At 39.3% G+C, this 25,554-nt stretch overlaps 1 protein-coding gene and 1 long non-coding RNA gene across 2 annotated transcripts in view; one reads left to right on the top strand and one right to left on the bottom strand.

Moving 5' to 3' along the window:
• LOC309511608 overlaps nucleotides 1–25,554 on the top strand; it is a 112,622-nt gene that overhangs the window by 15,617 nt on the left and 71,451 nt on the right. The gene's annotated exons all lie outside the window — the stretch shown is intronic.
• Nucleotides 4,004–25,460, bottom strand: ppt2b (palmitoyl-protein thioesterase 2b). Its single transcript, XM_082186146.1, has 8 exons — nucleotides 25,119–25,460; nucleotides 22,839–22,992; nucleotides 11,505–11,600; nucleotides 11,201–11,308; nucleotides 7,395–7,478; nucleotides 7,140–7,224; nucleotides 6,963–7,017; nucleotides 4,004–5,253 (listed from the first exon to the last, which is right to left on the bottom strand). The coding sequence occupies exons 1-8, from the start codon at nucleotides 25,251–25,253 to the stop codon at nucleotides 5,110–5,112; spliced, it is 861 nt and encodes a 286-aa protein (XP_082042272.1). The 5' UTR covers nucleotides 25,254–25,460; the 3' UTR covers nucleotides 4,004–5,109.

Here is a 25,554-nt window from a genome sequence, read left to right as displayed (position 1 = left end):
CAGAGAGATCTGCTTCCCAGACAATGTTAGGAAGACTGTTCCAAAGTTTTGGTGCTAAAGGGGAAAAGGATCTATCGCCAACAGTTGATTTTGATATTCTAGGTATTATCAACTGGCCGGAATTTTGAGATCGCAATAGACGTGAAGGACTATAATGCGTTAAGAGCTCGCTCAAGTACTGGGGAGCTAAACCATTTAGTGCTTTGTAAGTAATCAGCAATATTTTAAAATGTATACGATGTTTTAATACGGAGCCAATGCAGTGTTGACAGAACCGGACTAATATGGTCATAATTCCTGGTTCTGGTAAGAACTCGAGCTGCTGCGTTTTGGACCAGCTGTAGTTTGTTTATTAAGCATGCAGGGCAACCATCCATAATAGCATTACAATAATCTAGCCTTGATGTCATGAACGCATTAAAGGGATAGTTCACTTTGAAATTAATTTTTGGTATGTTTTAGCTTACCTCAAGGGCATCCAAGATGTAGGTGTCTTTTTTTCCGCAGTAGTTTCAATTTTGATATTTTTAGGTCAAACCGTTCTTGTCTGTCAGTCATATAATGCAGGTCGATGGTCACTGTCTCAAAGAGCATGCAGAGAGTCCAAATTAAAACAATTCCCCGTCGTCCAAATTAAACAATTCCCCATCGTAAGTACACATTGATGGCCTAAGACACGAAACGAGCGGTTTGTGTGAGAAAACGAACAGTATTTATATCGTTTTTACCTCTTATACGCAGCCACGTCGAAGTGATCTGATCTGACGTGTGCGCAGACGTGTGCATAGATATATACACACTAGATGTTGCCTTGTCTACGGCAGTTTATTGGAACGAATGTCTTTGTTTGGGAATTGTTTAATTTGGACGACGGGGAATTGTTTTAATTTGGACTCTGTGCTTGCTCTTTGAGACAGTGACCATCGACCTGCATTATATGACTGACAGACAAGAACGGTTTGACCTAAAAATATCAAAATTGAAACTACTGCGGAAAAAAAGACACCTACATCTTGGATGCCCTTGAGGTAAGCTAAAACATACCAAAAATTAATTTCAAAGTGAACTATCCCTTTAACTAATTGTTCCGCATTTGTCATTGAGAGCATATGACGTAATTTAGATATAATTTTAAGATCATGGAAAAATGCGGTTTTACAGATACTAGACACGTGACTTTCAAATGAAAGATTGGTATCAAAGAGCACACCCAGGTTCCTAACTGACGACGAAGACTTAACAGAGCAGCCATCAAGTGTTAGACAGTATTCTAGGTTAGTATGTGAGGAAGTTTTTTGTCCAATAATTAGAATCTATGTTTTTTCAGAATTAAGTAATAGGAAATTACTAGTATTCCAGTTTTTTATATCAGCTATGCATTCTGTTCATTTTGTGATTGGTAAGTTTCGTCAGGGCGTGAAGACATATAGAACTGAGTATCATCAGCATAACAGTGAAAAGTAATGCCATGCTTCCTAATGATATCTTCTAAGGGTAGCATGTACAGAGTTAACAGCAACGGTCCTAGTACTGAGCCTTGTGGTACTCCATACTAGGGATGTCCCGATCCGATCCACGGCATCGGTATCGTGCCGATACTGGCCCAAAACGCTAGATCGGATATCGGAGGGGAGAAAAAAAAATATCCGATACCTATTAGGGGTGGAACGGTACATGTATTCGTACTGAACGTACGTTCGGTGCATGGATTTACACAGAGAATACACGGTATAAAAATAAATAAAACTCGCGTGCACATTAATTAATGTAATACGGAACTAACGTTACTGTTAGATACGCACATAGACATATCAGGGACACCTAATCTGTAGTCCCGCTTTAGCTCTGAACGCGCGTCTATATCGCTTCAAATGCTCACTTTATCATTATACGCGCGCGGCGCGTCCTATTCGCTTTGGACGCGCGAATGGATTCTGTTCAAGCATCGAACTAGACGCGATAGACGCGAATTTGACGCTCTATTCGCGTTTGGTGTGAACGCAGCAAAATGAACAGGCTGCGATGTCAAGATTGCAATTCTGGAAAGTGTGTGTGTGTGTCAGAGAGTGAGAGAGGCACGGGCGCGATCGAACAGTGGAAACATAAAAACATACTCATACAGGACATCATTAAAAAAAAGTGTTTAGCCTACTTATATTTGTGTAAAACAACACAACATTGTGCTTTTGTCAAACTGTAAACTCTTGTCAAACTGTAACTGCCAGTGCCACCCAACCAAAATCACACACACACAAACACACACACACACACACACACACGCACACACGCGCACACACGCACACACACACACACGCTGTTTAAAAGCAAAAATGATCTCATCTTTTGGACATTCATCATATTGCATTGGTTTTCATTTCTTGTCCTAAAACAGAGCCCTAATCTGTTTATTTTTAATTTACACATTCTACATTGATTAAAAAAGAAAATCAAATGTGTTTTTAAAAGTAGTATTATTTTATACAGAAATAAATTATTTATAATTCAGATGAGGATAAAGTTAAAGTTAATTGAAATTTTAAAGGTATAGCGGAGGATCTTTCCAAATTTGAGATAAGACCCGCCCTCTCCACTTTTTGAAAAGTTTGATTGATTCACCAGAATGATTGACAATTAGGAGGACCAATAGTATAGGTAACCCACCAGGAAGTAAAACATCCTCCGCTATACCTTTAAGGAAACAAATATATTGATCTGAAATATAGCAAATACATTTTAAATTCATTCAGGTTACCAAACATATCTCAAGGTCTTTTGAATAAAGGGTGGCAGTCTTTCATTATCAACTGTTGTTGTGGACTATATACTGGAGAAGTATTTGTTCTCCATTTGAGTGAGATGTTCTTATGTGGCTAATTGAGCAAAGTGCTTCCATATATTTTATTATTAGTAGTATTAGTTCAAGAATAAAATAAAAATATCGGATTGATATCGGTATCGGCAAATAACCAAAGCTGCGGCATCGGTATCGTATCGGAAGTGAAAAAGTGGTATCGGGACATCCCTACTCCATACTGAACTTTTGATCGATAAGACATCTCTTCATTTACTGCTACAAACTGATAACGGTCAGATAAGTATGATTTAAACCATGCTAATGCAATTCCACTAATGCCAACATAATTTTCGAGTCTATTTAAAAGAATGTTGTGGTCAATGGTATCAAATGCAGCACTAAGATCGAGTAACACTAATAGAGAGATACAACCAAGATCGGATGATAAGAGCAAATCATTTGTGACTCTAATGAGAGCTGTCTCAGTACTATGGTGCGTTCTAATATTGTGTAATATTTAGGAGGATCTGTAGACAGAAATGCAATATAATATGCATAACTATGTTTTCAGTGGTGTATAAAGACCTTACTTAATGAACCGTTGTTTTTATTACCTTAGAATGAGCAATTTCTATCTACATACACCACGGGTCCCCTTACATTGAAATGCGCCATTTTGCACCGACATGTTTCTACAGTGGCCCTAAACGGACAAACGCGTTTCGTCACTATGTTGTTCTTCATGCAAAGAAGCTAGCTAATGTCAGCAAATAAAACAGACACTATGTGGAACAAATAACAATAATATTTGCAATAAACATATTGTTTTACTGAATAACAAAGTAAACATAATTTCTTAATTTTTGTAAAGAAACCTCATTGCTTAACTGGCTACTCTCTGCCGTCTCAGACGACGACATCTTCTCCTGTCGGCCACCGTAACTTTTGATGGTTATAATTCGTAACCTCACCACTAAATGCCACTAAAAATCACACACTGCACCTTTAAAATACTAAAATACATCTGTATATGTTATATACAGCTATATTTTAAATAATTTATTTCCAAGCTAAAATGACCATTTTGTAGATTATGCAAGGGTCACATCTCAGAAATCTTTTCACATGAAATTTCATTCAATGTCACAAACGCCCGTAATAGGCGTAAAATAAACTGCATAAGCGACTTTCGACAAATGACAACACTGCTGACATTAAAAAAAAGAAATTTATTCTGAAAGTTAACTTAAACTGTAAAAACAGTAAAGCTCACTGGTATGCAGCTTAAGTCACTTACAAAATGTACAAACTGGAGATGCGTCATACTGAATGTGAAATATTAAACAATAACAGTTTTAGCTGAAAAGTGTACTTCAATTGTCAAGACTTCAGACAATATACTTTTGTTAAACTATCCATTAACCTCCATTTAATTAAAAACTTTTAAAATAGCATAACACATAAAAAAATACACAACACTGCTATGATATCAATAAATATGGCTAAATATGTTTTGTACAGTACTCATCTGTATAGCACACTTTAAATGCATTATAATCAAATTGTGCTTAAAAATATCAAACCCTTTTAGAAATTCTAAAACTGTTAAAGTGACTACTATGTGAATAGAACACCTTGTTAAAGCAAGGTTATCTTCAAGCATGAAATAACAGTAAAATATCCTAGCAGACATTAAATATGAATTAAATGTTCAGAGACAAATCCCTTTATGGTAAACAATGTTGGGATTGAGGATTGAAGGATGAGAAATGAGAGGTAATGTTATATACAGCAAATGCAACAGCACTTCCATGAGTTTCCTTCCATATTTCCTTTATGTATATCCCTTTTTTCTCCTTTCTCATTGCACTTACTATGTGCATTTTTAGACAAAGACAGAGCAAAACATGTCCAATAACTATGCAAGGCATGAATGTTACTGCAGCAGCACAGTCCACATCAAACACATTACATACATATAAAGAGGAATTAAAAAATAAATAATTACACACATTGAAAAATAGTGATTAAGACCAAAACCCTTTAGCAAAATGAGAAATCAGGCACTGATGGTTATTCCTTATATTTAGTGTTTACCTTTCTATGCGTATATTTTAACATATAATCAAAACTGAGTTTGTGTCTCTATTGTAGAGACATTCAATGGGCACAGTAACAGAAATGTGTTCTGATGCAATGCATTAGCATATTGTAACAAAATTTGCAAGACGTATGTATTCATAATATGTATGAATTAATAATAGAGAATGATCTTTAGTGATCATGTGTAGATCTTTGTGTGAGTGTGTCAGTATCTACGTAAGCCATTTCTCAATGCAGGTTTTATACACGGTTTCATTGGAGTGCCAGAAGACATGTGCAACATCTGCCATTGAACAAAGAGCCAGATCTCCTCGAGCATACAGCGTCTTCAGCCCAAATAAGTCCATTAAAAACACCTGGAAAACATGCCAGAATCATGAGGTAAAGCTGATAAATATGACCTAAGCTACGGGGACAAGAAGCAGTTCTATATTGTGAATACAGGCATGGATAAGTAATGGATAATCCACAGCTAGATGTGCATTAAACAATTTTAATGCACGATGTTGAGGCAAAGAACTGAGTGCATCCAAAACATTTAATGCATAGCTAGCCATGGGTTGTCCTGCTTATATCATGGCCATTTGCATTTGATTTTTGCAGCACAATATTTGACCGGAAGGCTAAAAATTATGGTTATTTTCATCAGTTACTACACGTTAGATCTAGCATTCCGTCCACTTAAAATCAGACACAGAGATAAAGTAGTGCGGAAGATTACATTAATTTGAATGAATGAACTATAGCGTTTATTTTAATTAATTATCGAGGAGAGAGAGAGATGCAGGTGAGATGCAGCAATTTTACACTTACGTTTTTTTTTTTTCTCACATCAATTTACCCTCCATTCCACATAAAACAAAAAACATAATTGTTTTGACTTTGTAACCTTTCAGGTTTTTCTTTTTAATAAATGTATGCAAGTATTCAGACCCTTTGCTATGATGGGTATATTTAGCTCAGGTTCATCCCATTTCTCTGGATCACCTTTTAAATGTTTTTTACACTAGTTTGATGGAAGTCAATCTGGTACTGCCCTGTTATCTCTCACTGGCTCTAATCTGCTTGTCTGTCTAACCTCCCCTCTTGCTGACAATTTAGATTTGGTCGCTGTTTAGGCAGATTTCTGGTTTGACCCTTGCCTGGGTGATTATTCTTCTGTCTATGCTCTTGAGTTGGCCTGGAGCCAGAAGGCTTACATTGTTTCAGTTTCTGAACTTTTCAATAAAGTCTAATTAAGCATCTGTCTGCTCTTGGGTCCTTCCTACCAGAAAACCTGAAAGGAACAGCCTGCAGAGAGAAGACACAGAATTGTGTCGAGGCAGATCTGGGCAAGACTACAAAAACAAAAAACATCTTCTGCACTGAAGTTTCCCAAAGTGGCCTCTATAATTACTACATGGAAGGACTCTTCCTAGAGCAGGCCTCCCAGCCAAACTGAGAAATCTGGGATTTATGGCAGAGTGGTGAGCCTAAAGACACATGAAAACCTGTTTAGAAATTGAAGGGGGAAAAAAAGCACTGATTCAGTGAAATGAAAACAGTTTGACCCCAATTCCAAGCATCATGTTTTGAAGAAACCACACACCGCTCATCACCTACACAATACTGCTGGTAGTATCATGTTGTGGGGGTGTTTTTCAGGGACTGGTCAGCGTAGAAGTTGGACACAGGGCAATACAGAGATATCCTTAATGAAAACCTGATCTAAACCTCAAATTGGGTAAAGGTTCGTTTTCTAACAAGACAATAATATGACAAAGACGCTTTTTGAGGTATTTGAGACGGTCATTAAGAGGAATGATGTGTAGATTGTGAAGGAAAACATTAAAGCATTTTAGCTTAAGGCATGAGAAACTAAATACTTGAATACTGAATGCACTGTAGTTCCTGAATAGGTTCATGTTTAAAACCAAGAAAGAAAGAAAGAAAGAAAGAAAGAAAGAAAGAAAGAAAGAAAGAAAACATACATACATACATACATACATACATTTCAACAATGTTGTCAGAGGACATATCACTCCAGAATTACAAAAAAAGGCTAAGTAATATTTATTATGCTTACTTTCTGGTTTTTCATCTCAACGACCGTCTCATTATCATCATAGAAACCAAACTGACTGAAAAGCAAGAAAATGAGACAATAAAAATCCTTTGAGAAAAAGTAAAAAAAGGCCATCATGTTTCAAGCTTCTGAAAATCTGAGTTATAAGATAAATGATTGACAAGTGATTTAAGCAACCTTGACTGCCATGGTGTGATGACCCCATCATCAGGACCACCAATCAGCACCAGCTTCTTAATTCGCAGAAAATTTTGTTTCCAAGCTATGCAAGGAGAATATTACATCACAAACCAGTTATAAACACTGCAAACAATAAAAGCAATTGAAAAAATTAAACAAGCTCTGACACTCAAAACCACGGAAATCACAATTACCATCTTCTTACTGAAGATGTACTTTTTAAAAAGCTGGAACTGTGATCTGGTGTCTTACCAGTAGAGTTGGGATTTGGTCTTTCATTGTTCAGTAATGCCAGATAGTCACTGCTGTTGATGTACAAGTCTCTGTGATGAGGGTCTGAAAAAAAACCCCCTGAAACATCACGTATGGTCTTAAAGAGATATTAGAAATTTTCAATATAATATCTTTGCTGTAATAATAAATAACCACTCAGTGAATGATCAGGGCATTGCTAGTTACTATGTTGTTCTGAGTGCTTTTAGTGTGAGGCTATTTGGTTGTTCTGGGTGGTTGCTTACTGGCCCAAGTCAAAAGAGCCAACTCATTGTCTCATTGTGTGATATTCTAGATTTGCCTCTGGCCCCTAGTCCACCCAAAAAAAAAAAATTCTATCATCAATTACTCATCCTCATGTCATTCTAAGCATGCATGACATCAGGGATTTAAAGTCCCCCTGTATTCAATAATTTTATCCCTTAAAACTCATCTTTGATCACCAAAATGGCATATTTAAGCGTTTTTTTCCTTGAAAAAATATTCTTCATGCCATAAAATAGATTTTACACTATTGCCTAATTTAGTATACATGGTTCTATGATTATGTAAATTAGCCTCGCCTCGATTCACTTACAACCAGCTCAGAGATCCACTCGAGGATCACACATTGACGTGATTGGTTACAAGGTAGTTTGTGAAGTCAGAAACACCAGCGATTTCAAACTGCAATTTTGTGAATGTCTTTGGTTCACTGCAGTTTTAAGGAGAATATACACAGCAATGGTGTTGACTTATGAATTTGCACATGGACTTAACATGGTCTTAAACCATATTAAAAACACCACATTGGCATATAAACAACATTTAAAACTTGATTTTCACCACAGGGGGACTTAAAAAGCAATTTGGGATAAAAAAAATTATATATAGTTTTTTATTTAAATATTTGAGACCAATAGAATTTTAAGGTAAGAAGATGTATTGCCAGTTTGCATAATTTAAAAGCAGTATCAATCTAGGAAATAAAACGGCCACTTTTTGCAATGCCTTAAGACACACCTTAGTCATACAAATAATCAACCATCTACATAACTTTTCAGTGCATGTGTTTTTTCTTGTAACGGCAAACAACGTTTCAAGTGAACCTTTTAACACAAAAAAGTACAATTGTTGTGCAGAAGTCTCTAGAGCAGGGGTCGACAGCCTATGGCACCACTTAATTTAGATAAAGTACCTTGCACCTGCATACAGATCTACATTTTAAGGTAACCATTCCTCATTGTAACACAGCTTGTTTTATCAAAGGCGCACTATGTAACTTTTGGTGCTCTAGCGATTAATAAACAAAACTGCATGCGTCTTGCGATAGAACATTGCAGCCGGAGTTTCTTCTCTCCGTTTATGTATATGACGAGTCACACAGGTACTATGGCTAAATCAGAATATTAAAACTTATTATAGGCTACCATAGTGATTCAGGATAAGACAAGAACACAGTTTGGAAGATGGATTCATGGTGTACTCGCTCATTATATAAATTTTACGTTTTTAAGTTAGGAGCTATAAATACTATTAAAGTGTGTGAATTAAACTGCGCAAATCAATGAAAGCACACAGCTCTGACAAACCATAAGCGGGACTGCTGCTTATCAAGTTCCACTGAAAACAGGACACAGATCAAGACAGCAGACGTATCACACAAGTTAAATCTTTTTCAATGACAGCTTACAGTTTGTTCTGTTGTATTCGTTGCACTTGGCTTTGAAAATTAGAAGAAAATAAGTTAATAAGTTAATGCTATACATTACTGAGGTATTCAATATAGATTCCTTTTAAACATTCCACATACATCAAAATAACAGTGATGTGCAAACTTTGTTCACACGTAGTGGGGTTCAATAGGGTCACATTGGAAATCTGGCAAGGTAATAACTAGGAAACTTAAAAATGGCACTCATGACAAAAAGGTTGCCGATCCCTGCTCTTAATTTTTTCTGCTTTTTAGTAATGGAACCATGTTCCTGAAGCTTGGCGTACACCAAATTCCCCTTTTTAATCATTGTTATTTATTGCCCATAATATTGTAATAAAGAATATTAATACTGGTTTATAGAATAACCAGAAAATGTAATATTCTTGTGGGCTAAACAAGCAGACACAAACGGTTGAGAACTGTTTATGAATTAGTTTGTGCATTTTTAGAAAATCAAGACTTCATACTGGCTATCTTAGTTATTCAGTTATAACAGTTATTCAAACTAGAAATATATTATACAGAAAACTACCAAAGTACATTCAGTCAGTGAGCGTACACTAAAACTCCAGTGCTTTCAGCAGATTTCTTCTTCAAAAATGACTATTTATATATACATTACTTCAAACATATCTGATTGGCCATTGCATTCATATGCTCAACATAAATGTGTGATTAGTTGTAATGCTCAACGCTGCAAAAAAGACAAGTAAAAATAAATCTTTGATGCAACATGAGCACATAAATTGCAATGGTGCAATTGACACTTATTTAAATTTTTATATTTTACTTTAATCTTGACAGTCCTAGCCCTAGCCGATTGACTTTTATTGTGCTGGGGCTTTTTTTTCTTCTTTTTTTTTTTACCCCCGTTATTTCTGACCCTGATCTGCACTGATATCATACATGGCCTCGTTACAATCCAATTGATGGATAATATCCATCATAATGACAGAAACAGTAAATAATATTCTTAAAAATATCTTCTTTTGTATTCCACAGAAAAAAGAAGGTCATACAAGCTGCTCAGAGGGTGAGTAAATGATGAGAGAATTTAAGTTTTTGGGTGAACCATCTCTTTAAATTCGACCTCAACATATGTGATTTGTGTGATCATTCTAGCCATAGTACAAATGGTGTGGGCTAGTTATGTATTGGACTTTTTACTGTTTTTGCTCAAATCACTATGGAGGAACAATATTAACAGTGATGCAAGCACCATTAATAATGTAAAATAAAGGTGAATTGTCATTAACTTATTCCTTAGCTCTTTAATATCATAGATCAATCATTTGACAAGGCAATATGTAGCTTCCTCATTTTCCCCACAATTTTGAATGATGCTAGCCTGGTTAAAACCAGACCATTCTCAGTAGTAACCGAGTTATGGTCTGGCAAAGCTTCATTAATAACTCATTTACAAAGGGGCGTCACCAACGGACGTCGCTCAAATGCCTCTGGGCGCAATTGGATAGACCTAAAACCAATCAGAGCGATCGTCATCGTGTAAAGCCATATGCTGCGTCCCAATTCGCCTAAGTTACACTACGCCATAAAAGTATGTACTCCTTTTGTGAAGAAAAGGTATTTACTTTTGAATGTGTAGCAAAAAAGTAGGCAAGCTTTGGGACATACTACTTCGTCATCTTTATCGGACGGATCTGTCGCGTGCATCCTGTCAGGTAAACTGCCCATCATCTTGTCACAGTTAAAATCCTCTATTAAATCGAACTTAATTTCCTACCGTTTCGGAGAGAAATGTAGTAGCATGTTCATCTGCCAGTGGGTCTTTCATGGAGACTGTCCTCATGTGTTTGCAATTTGAATATAATTATGCATTTAAAAGTTGGTGCGCTCCACCAGGACGACGCTCAAATGCCTCTGGGGGCAATTGGAAAGACCTAAAACCAATCAGAGCGATCGTCATCGTGGTGCCTCGATTTGGACGGATTAGAAATCGGCTTGAATGGGCTCTTTGCCAGACTACTTGCAGAGCAAATCTAAATTTGCCGGAAGTTTGTCTGGGTTTTCCCAGGCTAGACTGATGCATGATTTATGTGTCTATCTTCTGATCCTTCCATTCACTCACCATTCCAGTAGTTACAGATTGAGATTTTCTGGCCCACTGCAGTATAGCATACATGATACAAATTGGATTTGACAAACTGAGGGAAGAGGTACTTCAGATAGTCTGTGTCTACAAAAAAAAAGAGCAAATATCACTTATAAAACATGAGCAAAACAGAACAATTTCTCTCAAAAGAAGTCAAAAGTTCCTAATATTGAATGGTTTCACATGACACTCAATGAGTCAAAGCTTTTCAATTTAATGTTTAATCAGGTCAGCAAGTTTGTAAATGTGCTCCTCAACAGAACTAAAGAAAGTGTGTTACCTCCATACTGTCCCGCCTGCGGAGAAGACAGAGATATGAAAGAGTGCACATTATGGTCTGGAAGAGTGGACAGGATTCCTCGACACACAAGGCCACCTGCAGCAGATTTAGACATGCCCTTGCTTTAATGTTTATATAAGTCAAGGTGACACAAATGAGAGAGTAAAAAAAAAAAATGTTTTTAGGAAGAAATACACAACAGACCTGATTGCACAGACTCTATAACCTAAAAATGTTTACTTTTACAGATAAACACAAAAGCCGTAAACCTCTGGGAAATTAGTTTATATATACACACATTTAACAAAATACTTGTCCAGGCCATATTAATTCCAAAGAAAATTTATATTTTGCTTAATCCTCTGGTGCACCTAACTTTTGGGTCACTCTAGCCCAGCGGTTTTCAATAGGTGAGGCGCGTCTCCCCTGGGGGGTGCCAAAAAGCCACAGGGGAGGCGTAACACGCAAAGAAAAAATAACTGTATGCAGCTCTATTGATATCGGTAATTGTGTGTGCAAGTATTAGCTTTAAAATGCGTCGTTTCCTTGTCCCAAGTCAACAGAAGTCAGCATTAAGGGAGGAGACAGGACCCAGCAAAAAATTTAGGAAATATGATCCTGAGTACTTAAAGTTAGGTTTCACTGGTCGGGGTCTGAGGCTGCACCTCTGTCACAGTGTCTGGTCTGCAAGGAGGTGCTAGCAAATGATAGCATGAGACCATGCAAACTTCGGCGTCACATTGAAACTAAGCACACGAATTTAGTGAACAAGCCAGTTGAGTTTTTTTAGATGAAACGTGATGATTTGCAGTCACAAAAAAGTATAATATTAACATGAAGGCGACAGAAGCATCTTATCGTGTCGCGCTACGTATAGCGAAGGCTGGCAAACCTCATAACATTGGCGAAACATTGCTACTCCCTGCAGCTAGAGATTATGTGTTCAGTGATGCTGGGAGAAGCAGCTACTGCTAAACTTGACGCGATCCTCATCTCTGACAATACCATCCAGCGACGAATATCAGACATGGCTTGTGATGTCAAAGAGCAGGTCCTGGACTGTGTTCGTGAAAGCCCCTTTCACGCCATTCAGCTGGATGAGTCCATTGACGTCGCACACTGTGCTCAATTGATGTGTACGTTCGGTTTATCAAAGAGCACAGTGTCCAGGAAGATTTTTTGTTTTGCGTTCCTCTACCCGCCCGCACAACAGCTGACGAACTTTTCAAGACCTTGAATAACTTTTACCAGATTAATTGCCTTGACTAGGGCCGGTGTTGTGGGATATGCACTGATGTGACAAGAGCAATTACTGGCCGTCACAGCGGTCTCGTAAAACAGGTGCAGGCAGTTGTCCCTGCGGCTGTCTGGAAGCACTGCATTATCCATCGCCAGGCTTTAGCAACAAAAAGGATGCCCCAAGAATTGCATGCCGTTCTTGATGAGGCTGTCAAAATTGTGAACCTAATTAAATCGCGTGCCTTAAATGCCCATCTGTTCTCAATCCTCTGCAATGAGATGGGCGCGCTCTTCCAGCAGCTGCTCCTGCACTCTGAGGTCAGGTGGCTCTGTCGGGGCAAAGTCCTCTCCAGGCTGTGCGATTTGCGCGAAGAAGTCCTTCTCTTCCTCACCGTGATTAACTCCCCACTGGCAAAACATCTGGCAGACATGAACTGACTTGCTATGTTGGCCTATCTCTCCGATATCTTCGATAGGATAAACTCCCTCAACACCTCTCTCCAGGGCAAAGAGTGCCACGTCTTCTTGGCACACAACCAAGTGTCTGGGTTCGGGAAAAAGCTGGACTTCTGGTGTGCTCGTGTTGAACGAGGTTCGGTGGAAATGTTCCCAACCCTGTAGAATGTTGCGGAGAAGACAGGGCTGCCTCTTAACTCTGTCCAACCGGTCATCACTGCGCATTTGAATGGGTTGCGTGACCAGTTTGGCGAGTATTCCGGAGTGGACGCAATGGGAAATCAGTGGGTGAGAAATCCGTTAACTTTCCCCGCCACACCCCGTGATGGACTGAGCCTGCAGGAGGAGGAGGCCCTGGTCGAGCTCAGCTCGAATATGGACTTGAAGCAGAGACTGGGAGAAATGCCGATCACGCGTTTCTGGTTGTCTGTGGAGAGCGAGTTCCCCCAGATCTCCAATAAGGCTACGAAAGTCCTAATCTCCTTCACCTCCACCTACTTGTGTGAGTGTGGGTTTTCCACACTGACCCTGATTAAAAACAAATACAGATCAAGGCTGCAGATGGAGGACGACTTGCGTTTATTTCTCTCTGAAGTGCAGCCCAAGACAAGTTGTGTTGTCTTGAATGCATAAATTGGTTGGGCCATAGGGTTGATTTCGCTCTTGTAGCGCAAATGACGTGAATGGCGCATTTTGTTTGTTGTTTAAATCTGAGGTTTTATGTGGCTGAAATCGTTTAAAAAAAAATCTTAAAAAATAATCTGTTCAATCTGATAACATGCCTTCAATGCAGTTGACTGTTAAATGTTGTGTGTTCCGTGAACAAACAGCGCTGTCGTTCATTGATCAGAGAGCTGTCCATTGTGCTGAATTTGTTTGAGACGATGTGCATCTCCTTCAAATGTGCGCTTAAAGCCCAGACACACCGTGCCGATTTCAGCCGTCAGGTGTCGTCTGCGGTAGCTTTGGCGCCGATTACACGTTAAGCATGTTTTTTTTTACTTGTGGTTAGGCCGACTGATGTTCAGTGATTTTAAAAGTAGCCTCAATTAGGCCTGCATGAAGTTGGAAATGATTTACTGTTGCAAAGAATCGGTTATGAATGCACTTTTAAAAAAGTTGTGGAAATAAAATAATATTTACATTTGACCAGTTGTTATTGAAACTCATCATTGCCTGGAACACACAAAAGATGGCATTTACTGCAGATGCATGTGTGGGTTAGGGCAGGCGGACGGGATTTTGGGGAAGGGGGGGCTCGGCTGTCCTTACCTACTCTAAGGGGAGGCTCACATTCACCCAATTTGAAAACCCCTGCTCTAGCCAGTCAAAAATGACCACATAAGGTGTTTAGTAATTTTTGATTGCCTAGAGTGACCCATAAGTTATTGCAATTTTTTTTCAATGATATGAATGTACTATATTTAAGTTTATTCATATTTTTATAAGTAATATGTTGTATTTTGATGGGATTTATAATATTATTTACTAAATATTTATGCTATAAAGTTTATAGCATATTATAAAGTTTATCACTGTTAAGTTGCTTTGCAACAATCTGTATTGTATAAAGCACTGTATAAATAAAGGTAACGATGAGTGAGTCATTCATTAGCCGCGTTTCCATTACCCTTCAAATTGCGCAAATTGAAATTGCGAATTGAAAATACGCTTAATGGAAACACGTCAATTTCGCAAAAACTCCCATTTATCGCAAAAAAGTTTTTACGCTCTCATGAGGTGGTTTTTCAGGCAATTCGAAAAATGAATATTTCGCAAAACTGCAATGGAAACCGTTTTTGCGCATTTACAGTCACCTGACTTAGAAGACGCAGTGTGTTTGAAGTCCATGTATAGCTACGCAAATAATAATAATTTTATATTATTTTATTATAACATTTAATAAGCTATATTTAGAAGAGGCTTTTATGCAAAAAAGGAACAAAGCTGAGCGTGGAGCGCGCACTGCATGACACGGAGGCGCGGCCGCAAACACTTGCATTTTCCTATCAACAGTGGAAACAACTTATACTCTATCATTTCTGGTCAGACAGAAAATAATAATACATTATTCTCAACCACTTTTATTTGTGTAAACTCACAATAACAAGAAAATGCTGTGCTTTTGTAAAATAAAAGAAACAATCAGACGCACATGATCTCCGTAAACTGGGGCGCGAGAACTGAAACAAAATATAGCCTGTGTAGGCTAAAGCTTGAAATGTCCACTTTAAAACGAACAAATTCGAATCGAAAGCTAATACCTTCTGATTATGTAGGCTAATCCGTATGAAAGTTGCATTTCTCTCTAAAAGCGCATCTGATAACAGCGGAGATGGAGATGTGATTTTAGCCGACACTTAGAAAACAATAGTTTATTAATTATATTAATGGCTCTTCTCATTCAGCACTACGGGAAATACATCAATTCCAGTTTCTAATTTGGCCTTAGAAAACCAGTAAAATCGACATGTTTTCCATATTAATTTGTGAATATTTTAAATGTTTAATAAAGGGGCAAAAAGTCATAAATAAAGCACAGCAGTTGTGTGTAGCCAGTTCAAATTAAAATGTTGGTGTTCAACTTGTTTTAAGAAGACAACAACCGTTCATTTTTCGTTTTTCAATTAGGGGTTAAAAAAGGAAAAACAAATAGACACAAAAGTTGCCTACATGGATCATTTGGACAGAACACGAGACAGAATTATTTATTAAATTCATAAAAGAAACAATAATTAGCCTATAGGAATACTGGATTCTAAATCTCAAAGAAATGCCACAATCGGAGCAGAAATGAGGGCGAAACACCCAGAAACTCCTTATATGTGTCGTTCGGGGGTCTTTCCCTGCCATTAATGCTTGGATAACACGCCACGTCTCCTTCCATTAATAATAATAATAATGTCTAATGCGGTGGCTGTGGCAACCAACGTCCGTTGCCGTGATTTTTGGAATGACTTATCGCGAGAGAAAAAAAGACGTTTTAGTCGCATAACATCGGTTAATGGAAACGCCGTCATTTCGCAATAGTTTTTTATCGATATTTAGATAATAGCGCAAAACATTTGCGCAAATCTGTAATGGAAACGCGGCTATTGACCGATTTGTTCAAACGGCTTATTCAGTTAGGAATGAAGCAAGTGACCAACTTTATTGAATGGGTCAATGAATCATGAATTAAACCGATTCGTTCAATACTTGGATTCATTCAGCAACGAATCACCGCCGTGTGTTGCTCGGAGACTGTTCTGCTGTGGCATTTCTCTCATTTATATGAGACAAAAACTCATCGGGACAAAAATGCCTGTATATCTTGAATTTTGGGGGCATATAACTGCATACTAGGGCTGCACGATTTGGGGAAAATTTCATATTGTGATTATTGAGGTCAATAATGTGATTGCGATATGCAATTGCGATATAATAAACAAATGGTTTCATGAGTCAACTTGCTTAACTCTCAAGGAAAATGCACACACAGATTAGTGATAATGCTGAAATGTGTATTTCTCAACTCAGTGTTTTCAAATTAAAATTATATTTTTTACAAAATTAAATAATGACTTCTTTGCATTACTGCAAACGTGTTATTGTCTCAATAGTACAATAGTATACAAAAAATAGAACTATAAATAAGAACATTTGTATGCTCATGAAAATAAGATATTTTGAACATTCCGTCCAGACAAACAGGGACATTTAAGCAGGATGTGTATTGTGATTGTCAAAAAAAAAAAATTATCAAGAAAAAAATTATAATAATAATAACTAGATGTACCGCATCGCGGTACAAAATATGACCGCCGCTCAGGCCTGCACTGGCTTTCCACAAAAATAAATGACGTGGAGTAATTTGGCTGTATTGCGTGTTTATGTATATACCTAAAAAAAGTAATAGTATGTGCATGTCTGTGTGTGTGTGTGTGTGTATGTGTGTGTATTTGTGTATGTGTGTGTCTGTGTGTGTGTGTGTCTGTGCGTGTATGTATGTGTGCGTACATGTGTGCGCGTGTGTGTTTGTGTGTGTGTGTGTCTGTGCATGTGGATTTGTATGTGTGTGTATGGGTGTGTGTCTGTGCGTGTGGATGTCAGTGTGTGTGCATGCTTGCGTTTGTTTGTATTCCTGCATGTGTGTGTGTGACAGTATCATCCTAAACCAGCAACCCTTCGCTCAACAGCACCATCTACAGGCCGATGAGTGTACAGTCACTAAATATGCACATAAATGAATTTATTTTATACCCCCCCATGGATGAAATTCTACAAAACTTACCAGAGGATACCCCCAGAGGTTGTCAAGTTAATCATACACATGAAATATGGTGCAGTTCTGAACATATCCACTGAAGATAGGGGCGATTAAAGCAGAATAATATTGCATTTTCATTTTTTATGGGAGGGGCGCAAATCACAAATGAGTGATTATGGGCTAGGTTGATGTGCCATAAAAATTTCTTCATCCTCGGTGCCACGGTTCAGGTAGTTATTTAGGAAAAACTGCATTTTTTTGGGTTTGGGGGGGCCCAGCGCGGGGGGGGGGGGTGGCCCCCGGGGACCAAACAAAATTTTTCCGTAGAAGTCTAGTGGGGCTACATGCCCACCAAATTTCATGTTCCCCGGTGTTTCGGTGTCCCTGGTACACCGAAAGTGGCCCCCGGGGACCAAACGAAATTTTTCCGTAGAAGTCTAGTGGGGCTACATGCCCACCAAATTTCATGTTCCCCGGTGTTTCGGTGTCCCTGGTATCGTTGACGAAAAATTTACGGGGGCCCCAGCGCAGGGGGGGGGAAGTGGCCCCCGGGGACCAAACGAAATTTTTCCGTAAAAGTCTAGTAGACCAACATACCATAAAAATTTCTTCATCCTCGGTGCCACGGTTCAGGTAGTTACTTAGGAAAAACTGCATTTTTTGGGGGTTTGGGGGGGCCCAGCGCGGGGGGGGAGTGGCCCCCGGGGACCAAACGAAATTTTTCCGTAGAAGTGTAGTGGGGCTACATGCCCACCAAATTTCATGTTCCCCGGTGCTTCGGTGTCCCTGGTATCGTTGCCGAAAAATTTACGGGGGCCCCAGCGCGGGGAGGGGGGAGTGGCCCCCAGGGACCAAACGAAATTTTTCCGTAAAAGTCTAGTAGACGAACATACCATAAAAATTTCTTCATCCTCGGTGCCACGGTTCAGGTAGTTATTTAGGAAAAACTGAATTTTTTGGGGTTTGGGGGGGCCCAGCGCGGGGGGGGAGTGGCCCCCGGGGACCAAACGAAATTTTTCCGTAGAAGTCTAGTGGGGCTACATGCCCACCAAATTTCATGTTCCCCGGTGCTTCGGTGTCCCTGGTATCGTTGACGAAAAATTTACGGGGGCCCCAGCGCGGGGGGGGAAGTGGCCCCGGGGACCAAACGAAATTTTTCCGTAAAAGTCTAGTAGACCAACATACTAGAGCTGTAATCGGGCCTTAAAAGTTCGGCCCGAAAAGGCCCGAGCCCGACAGAGTTTGGCCCGAGCCCGACAAGTACATTTTGATTGACAGCTTTTTAAAAGCCCGAACCCGTTTACAGCCCGACTGTCCAAAAGGCCGTCTATCAGCAGTGATAAGAGTGTCGGAGAATAGCGCGGACACGCGCTTCACACCGCGAGCCGGCACACGCACCACTCGGCGGAAAAGGGAGAGAAAGGAAAAAAGAGACTGCGCCGCACGCACACAGCTTTGTCTTTCGTAAAAAAAAGGAGTAATTTATACATTTTTTAACATCATTTATTCATGACTAACGGAGGCTAGAGGCCACTTGGAAGTTGGAACAAAGAAATAAAATAAGTCCTCCAGAGACCAGCCTCCATTTCACCTCCTCAAGATCCATTTTCACGCTAATCTAAACACATCACCTGACCGCTCATTTACCACGCAACCCGAAGCGCGAGCCCGAGCCCGGCCCGAGCCCGTGTAAAATAATAGAAATTAAGACCGAACCCGACCAAACCCGTCGGGTCCCGTCGGGTTCGGGCAAAGATCTTCAGCTCTACAACATACCATAAAAATGTCTTCATCCTCGGTGCCACGGTTCAGGTAGTTATTTAGGAAAAACTGCATTTTTGGGGGTTTGGGGGCCCCAGCGCGGGGGGGGGGGAAGTGGCCCCCGGGGACCAAATGAAATTTTTCCGTAAAAGTCTAGTAGACCAACATACCATAAAAATTTCTTCATCCTCGGTGCCACGGTTCAGGTAGTTATTTAGGAAAAACTGAATTTTTGGGGGTTTGGGGGGGCCCAGCGCGGGGGGGGGAGTGGCCCCCGGGGACCAAACGAAATTTTTCCTTAGAAGTCTAGTGGGGCTACATGCCCACCAAATTTCATGTTCCCCGGTGTTTCGGTGTCCCTGGTATGCTTGACGAAAAATTTACGGGGGCCCCAGCGCGGGGGGGGGGGGGAAGTGGCCCCCGGGGACCAAATGAAATTTTTCCGTAAAAGTCTAGTAGACCAACATACCACAAAAATGTCTTCATCCTCGGTGCCACGGTTCAGGTAGTTATTTAGGAAAAACTGCATTTTTTTGGGTTTGGGGGGGCCCAGCGCGGGGGTGGAGTGGCCCCCGGGGACCAAACGAAATTTTTCCTTAGAAGTCTAGTGGGGCTACATGCCCACCAAATTTCATGTTCCCCGGTGTTTCGGTGTCCCTGGTATCGTTGACGAAAAATTTACGGGGGCCCCAGCGCGGGGGGGGAAGTGGCCCCCGCGGACCAAACGAAATTTTTCCGTAAAAGTCTAATAGACCAACATACCATAAAAATGTCTTCATCCTCGGTGCCACGGTTCAGGTAGTTATTTAGGAAAAACTGAATTTTTTTGGGTTTGGGGGGGCCCAGCGCGGGGGGGGAGTGGCCCCCGGGGACCAAACGAAATTTTTCCTTAGAAGTCTAGTGGGGCTACATGCCCACCAAATTTCATGTTCCCCGGTGTTTCGGTGTCCCTGGTATCGTTGACGAAAAATTTAAGGGGGCCCCAGCGCGGGGGGGGAAGTGGCCCCCGGGGACCAAACGAAATTTTTCCGTAAAAGTCTAGTAGACCAACATACGATAAAAATTTCTTCATCCTCGGTGCCACGGTTCAGGTAGTTATTTAGGAAAAACTGAATTTTTTTGGGTTTGGGGGGGCCCAGCGCGGGGGGGGAGTGGCCCCCGCGGACCAAACGAAATTTTTCCTTAGAAGTCTAGTGGGGCTACATGCCCACCAAATTTCATGTTCCCCGGTGTTTCGGTGTCCCTGGTATCGTTGACGAAAAATTTAAGGGGGCCCCAGCGCGGGGGGGGAAGTGGCCCCCGGGGACCAAACGAAATTTTTCCGTAAAAGTCTAGTAGACCAACATACGATAAAAATTTCTTCATCCTCGGTGCCACGGTTCAGGTAGTTATTTAGGAAAAACTGCATTTTTTGGGGTTTGGGGGGGCCCAGCGCGGGGGGGGAGTGGCCCCCGGGGACCAAACGGAATTTTTCCTTAGAAGTCTAGTGGGGCTACATGCCCACCAAATTTCATGTTCCCCGGTGCTTCGGTGTCCCTGGTATCGTTGACGAAAAATTCAGTAAGGTGACGAAAAAAAAAAAAAAAAAAAACTTTGACAATCCCTATATGACCGGCTAGCTACGCTAGCGGCGGTCATAATAATCTCACCTAATGCTGTAAACATACAGAGAGCCCTGTCAACTGTTATTATTAAAGGTTAAAAATAACAAATCAAATTAAATATAATTTGTTTTATACTAGGCTATAATAACAACCTTACAATATTTTAATGATATAAGTAAAAATATAAGAAATATTTAATATTGCACATATTTAGCAAAATACTCCTCTCTATATATAATTTGTCTAGCCAACTAAACGTGCTATCAAATGGCTTTCCTGAGGTAAATGTAATGTTATGCGACAGTTATTGCTGCTCTCCCTGCTCTTATCCATGCTAGGCTGCATGGATGCGCAGGGAGTTCTTGCCCAGAACGGAACCATACCGCCAATCCAAACTGTATGCTAATTGTCAATCATATTCGACGATAGTGGTCCTGACAGAAATGGATGTGTGGCGTGAGAGCATGTGAGGTGTCAATTGCGTGAGTCTCACGCTGAATTAGTGAGATTTGGCAGCCCTGCTCTCTCTGCTCAGTTTCGGTTATCTTATAGCCAAAATATCGCCATATAACAGAGGTGGATTTTTTTTTCTGGCCACCAGTTCAGTGTCCGTCTGCTCGGCATCCATCTTCACCTGTTCTCCACGCTGCCGGAAAAAGTCCATACGCGCTATACACGCCACTTCCTAAACTGAAACTTACTGATCTTCTTTTTATTAGCAGTGTAGAAAATGGGCAAACCATAGATATCATATAATAAAGGCTAGATGTCTCGTCCGCGCTGCTGGCCAATGGAGGTCGACGTCCGCACACGGCGGCCATCTTGCCACAGGGAGCTCGCTCACTCGTAACATTGTGTTTTAATGGTGCATGTACTTTTAAATAACCATAACTTGCTCAATTTTCTACCGATTTTCAAACGGCTTGGTTTGTTATAAACGTCAGAGATGTAGTTATGACACTGCATACATATGATTAATTATAACATACATGTTCAAGCATTCGGAATTATAGCCACGTTAATAATGTTTGTAAGAAACCAAACCGTTTGGATTTGTGTTCGTGCTGATCACTCACCTTACTTCAGATACCACAGAGCTCGCCAGAAAGCTTCCCTGTGACAAGATGGCCACCGGTGATGCCGTTCGAGACTCCGCCTTAAGACATCTAGCCTTATATGGATATCTATGGGGCAAACAGCTCTCAGAGAGAATGGGTTGTCATGTCCACACATGCATTTATTTATTTCATAAAATCGCAGAATTTTGCATCATATAATCGCATAGGCTTGACATCGCAATTGCGATATGATTAATCGTGCAGCACTACTGCATACATCACGCGGGCGAAAGCATGAGTGACAAACAATAATTACGATATCATCACAGACGATATACATGTGCGTAGGGCTGTGCGATTTATTGTTTGATATAGAAAGAACTTTCAATTGAACTTACATTTACCCATTTTCTACTAATCCTTTCTTTCTTTCTCCAACATGATTACATAATATGCTGCTATAAATGCCATGAATTGTCAAACAAGCAAATCCACAAAGTAAAAAAAAAGAAAAATCATATAATGCTAATTAGTTTTAATTTGGTAAAGTATTTAGATATCTAAGTCAAAGTGTTATCTAAAATTTAAGACCTTTCATAAGTAAAAATAAGACAAATTTAAAAAATCTAATTTAATACTTTTTAAGGATCTGCAGAAACCCTGAGAAATTGTTAATAAAATAATGTCACAACGCAAATACGTGAAAAAAGCGGCTTAGACATGTTTTTAAGAGATTTGACCATCCAACGTACATTAAAAGTTGCATAAAATCCCAGCACAGCAACAGATGATAGGATGAAAAGGTGTTTTTTTAATCGCTGCACAGCAAACCATGGCGGACTGTTATGTTGTTGCAACATGTGGTGCACATTGTGCCTTACAATGCACCCTAGCCATGCCTATATTCACAACATAGCATGGCCTATCTTAATCTAATGCTTAACACACTATTGTTTTGGTTATAGACCTTGTGAGTAGCAGATGAGGTGGATGCCATCAGCTGCATTCTGCATGATGGGATATATGGCTTCTGCAAAGCCCTCCACTTGCTTCCAGAGTGGCTGAAGACTGGCACTGCGGTCAAACAGGTCTAGGACAGTCACATTAGTACCTGGGTGAGACTGTAACCAGATAAAACAAACACACAAATCAATTACATATGAACAGACAACAATCTGACCTCTACAACAACTAACTAACGCTGCGTTCACATGCAATTGGAATTATCGTAAATATGAGTTTCCTAGTTAAGGAAATAGGACATGAATGCCCTCGTATTTACCACAGGCAAGCTCTGGGATAATTTTGATAGCCAAGTTCCCGAGTAGGGCGGTCCATAAACTTTAAACATGGCAGAGGGGAGAACGATTGCTGCTGTGACTGGTATTTTGTGTATATGTATGTATGTATATATATATATAGCCAAAATAGCCTGCATTTGATCAGAAATTCTAGAACCGTAAGAAGGCTGACCATCTAGATAGCGCAGTGAATTTATATGGTTGTCAATAAATAGGATGCTAAATTTCATTTTGGTAATAAGTTTTTCCCAATACATAGGCAAGAAAATACCTGATATCCTTCATAGTCCTGTAATTTCCGACAACAAAGCACTTCAATGCGATGAGCTCATAATTATGACTCAGAAATGGGAAGTAGGATATTTTCGATAGCATGTGAAGGCAGCATAACTACAACAATAAAACATCTCTCTATAAATGGCTCATTATTTTATTTCAATAAATATACCTTTCACATGACACCAGACAGTTCTATATTTATACAGTAGTCAACATTTGAAGTGGATCAAAACCTTTCATCAAAGTTATAGGCCTACATGAACTTTAAACAATACCTGTTCTTGTCATAGGACAACTTTGATGAACTTTTTTGATCCACTTCACTTCACTGTGTGTATGTATATATATATATATATATATATATATATATATATATATATATATATATAGACACACACACACACAGAAAAAAACAATAATATTGTGAAATATTATTATATTTGTAAAAAATGGTTTCCTATATAAATATACTTTATTTCTGTGATGCAAAGCTGAATTTCGGCATCATTACTCCAGTCTTCAGTGTCACATGATCCTTCAGAAATCATTCTAATATGCTGATTTAATACTCAGTTATTATCAATGCTGTAAACAGTTGTGCTGCTTAATATTTTTTGGAACCTGTGATACTTTTTTCAGGATTCACTGATGAATAAAAAGTTAAAAAGAACAGCATTTATTCAAAATAACTTTAACAGAAGATACTTACATGTCTCCTAGAAGACAAATGAAGAGCAATTTACCTTGATCGTCAAATTCAAAAAGTTTACACCCCCCAGTACTTAATGCATCGTGTTTCCTTCTGGAGCATTAGTGAATGTTTGAACCTTTTGTAATACTTGCGTATGAGTCCCTCAGTGTGAAAAGATGGATCTCAAAATCATACAGTCATTGCTGTAAAGGGTTCAAATATGCAAAAGATGCTGAAAAACCTAAGATTTTGAGGGACCTGGAGGATTTTTCTAAAGAACGTTGGGCTGTTTAACTGCTCAGGACAAACAAGGAACTCATGAACATCACAACAACAAAAAGCAACAAAAAACAACAACAAAAAACAGCCGTGGATCATCCATGTAACAACGCACAGTATTAAGAATCAAGGGTATGTAAACTTTTGAAGCTTTTTTTAATTTATTTTTTATGTGGACTTTATGTAAACATCCTTAATGTAAAATATCTTATTCAGGACAATATTTAATAAAAAATAGCATGCATTTTGTATGATCCCTCTTATTTTGTTAAAATTAACATTTAGTAGATTCTGCAAGAGGTAGGCCTATGTAAACTTTTGAGCACGACTGTATAATTGCCACAATTATTTTGTTGATTCTCTATTTACATTCCTAAATGACAATTCATGGGTCACTTAAAACAAACAAACCACATGTTTTGTTTTTGGCATATCTTAGAGTTACATGTATGGTACGTTTAATATAGAATTTATTCAAAACGATTGTTATACCATTTTATATTCTCACTGTACCATGGTACCACCACACAACGTTTTGTCCTTATTATTTAAGTTTCTGTAGAGTTATTGTGTGTATATTGACTCTGAGCAAATTTACAGACTTGATACTCTTCAGCAGCTCGTAACAGTTAAAACGGAGTAACTTAACTGTTAAACGTTAGGCAACACATAACGTTAGATTACATTAATGGTTTACCAGGTTGATGAATCGGTGTAGGTTGATAAAGTCAGCAGAGGTGTCGAAGAGCCCGTGAACGATGATCACTGGTTTATAAGCGACACACACACACAGCACACATACAGCAACCAACGACCACACACACTTCATCATAAAAAATAACAATAAAAATAAAACACTACGTTTTATATAGGTAAAATAACGTTTAAAACACTATTATAAAATAAAACCTTCAAAAATCATAAGTAATTCCATAGAAAGCTCTAACGTTATTTGAGTTACTGCAAACGCATTTGCGCCATATGCCTTCGCCTCCGTCTATCATATTTAGGCCTACATGTATCGGTTTGTGTTGCTTCCGGTTAGTGCATCAACACAAGCGTTCACTACGTCACTTCCGGCCTCAGTTGCCTGATGTCTTTCCAGACATAAAGCTGAATTCAAAATTGCATAC

This window comes from Leuciscus leuciscus (assembly GCF_965113295.1).
Source record: "Leuciscus leuciscus genome assembly, chromosome: 12".
NCBI lineage: Eukaryota > Metazoa > Chordata > Actinopteri > Cypriniformes > Leuciscidae > Leuciscus > Leuciscus leuciscus.
The sequence above is the reverse complement of the archived record's forward strand: the minus strand, read 5'-3'. Positions and strand labels throughout refer to the sequence as shown.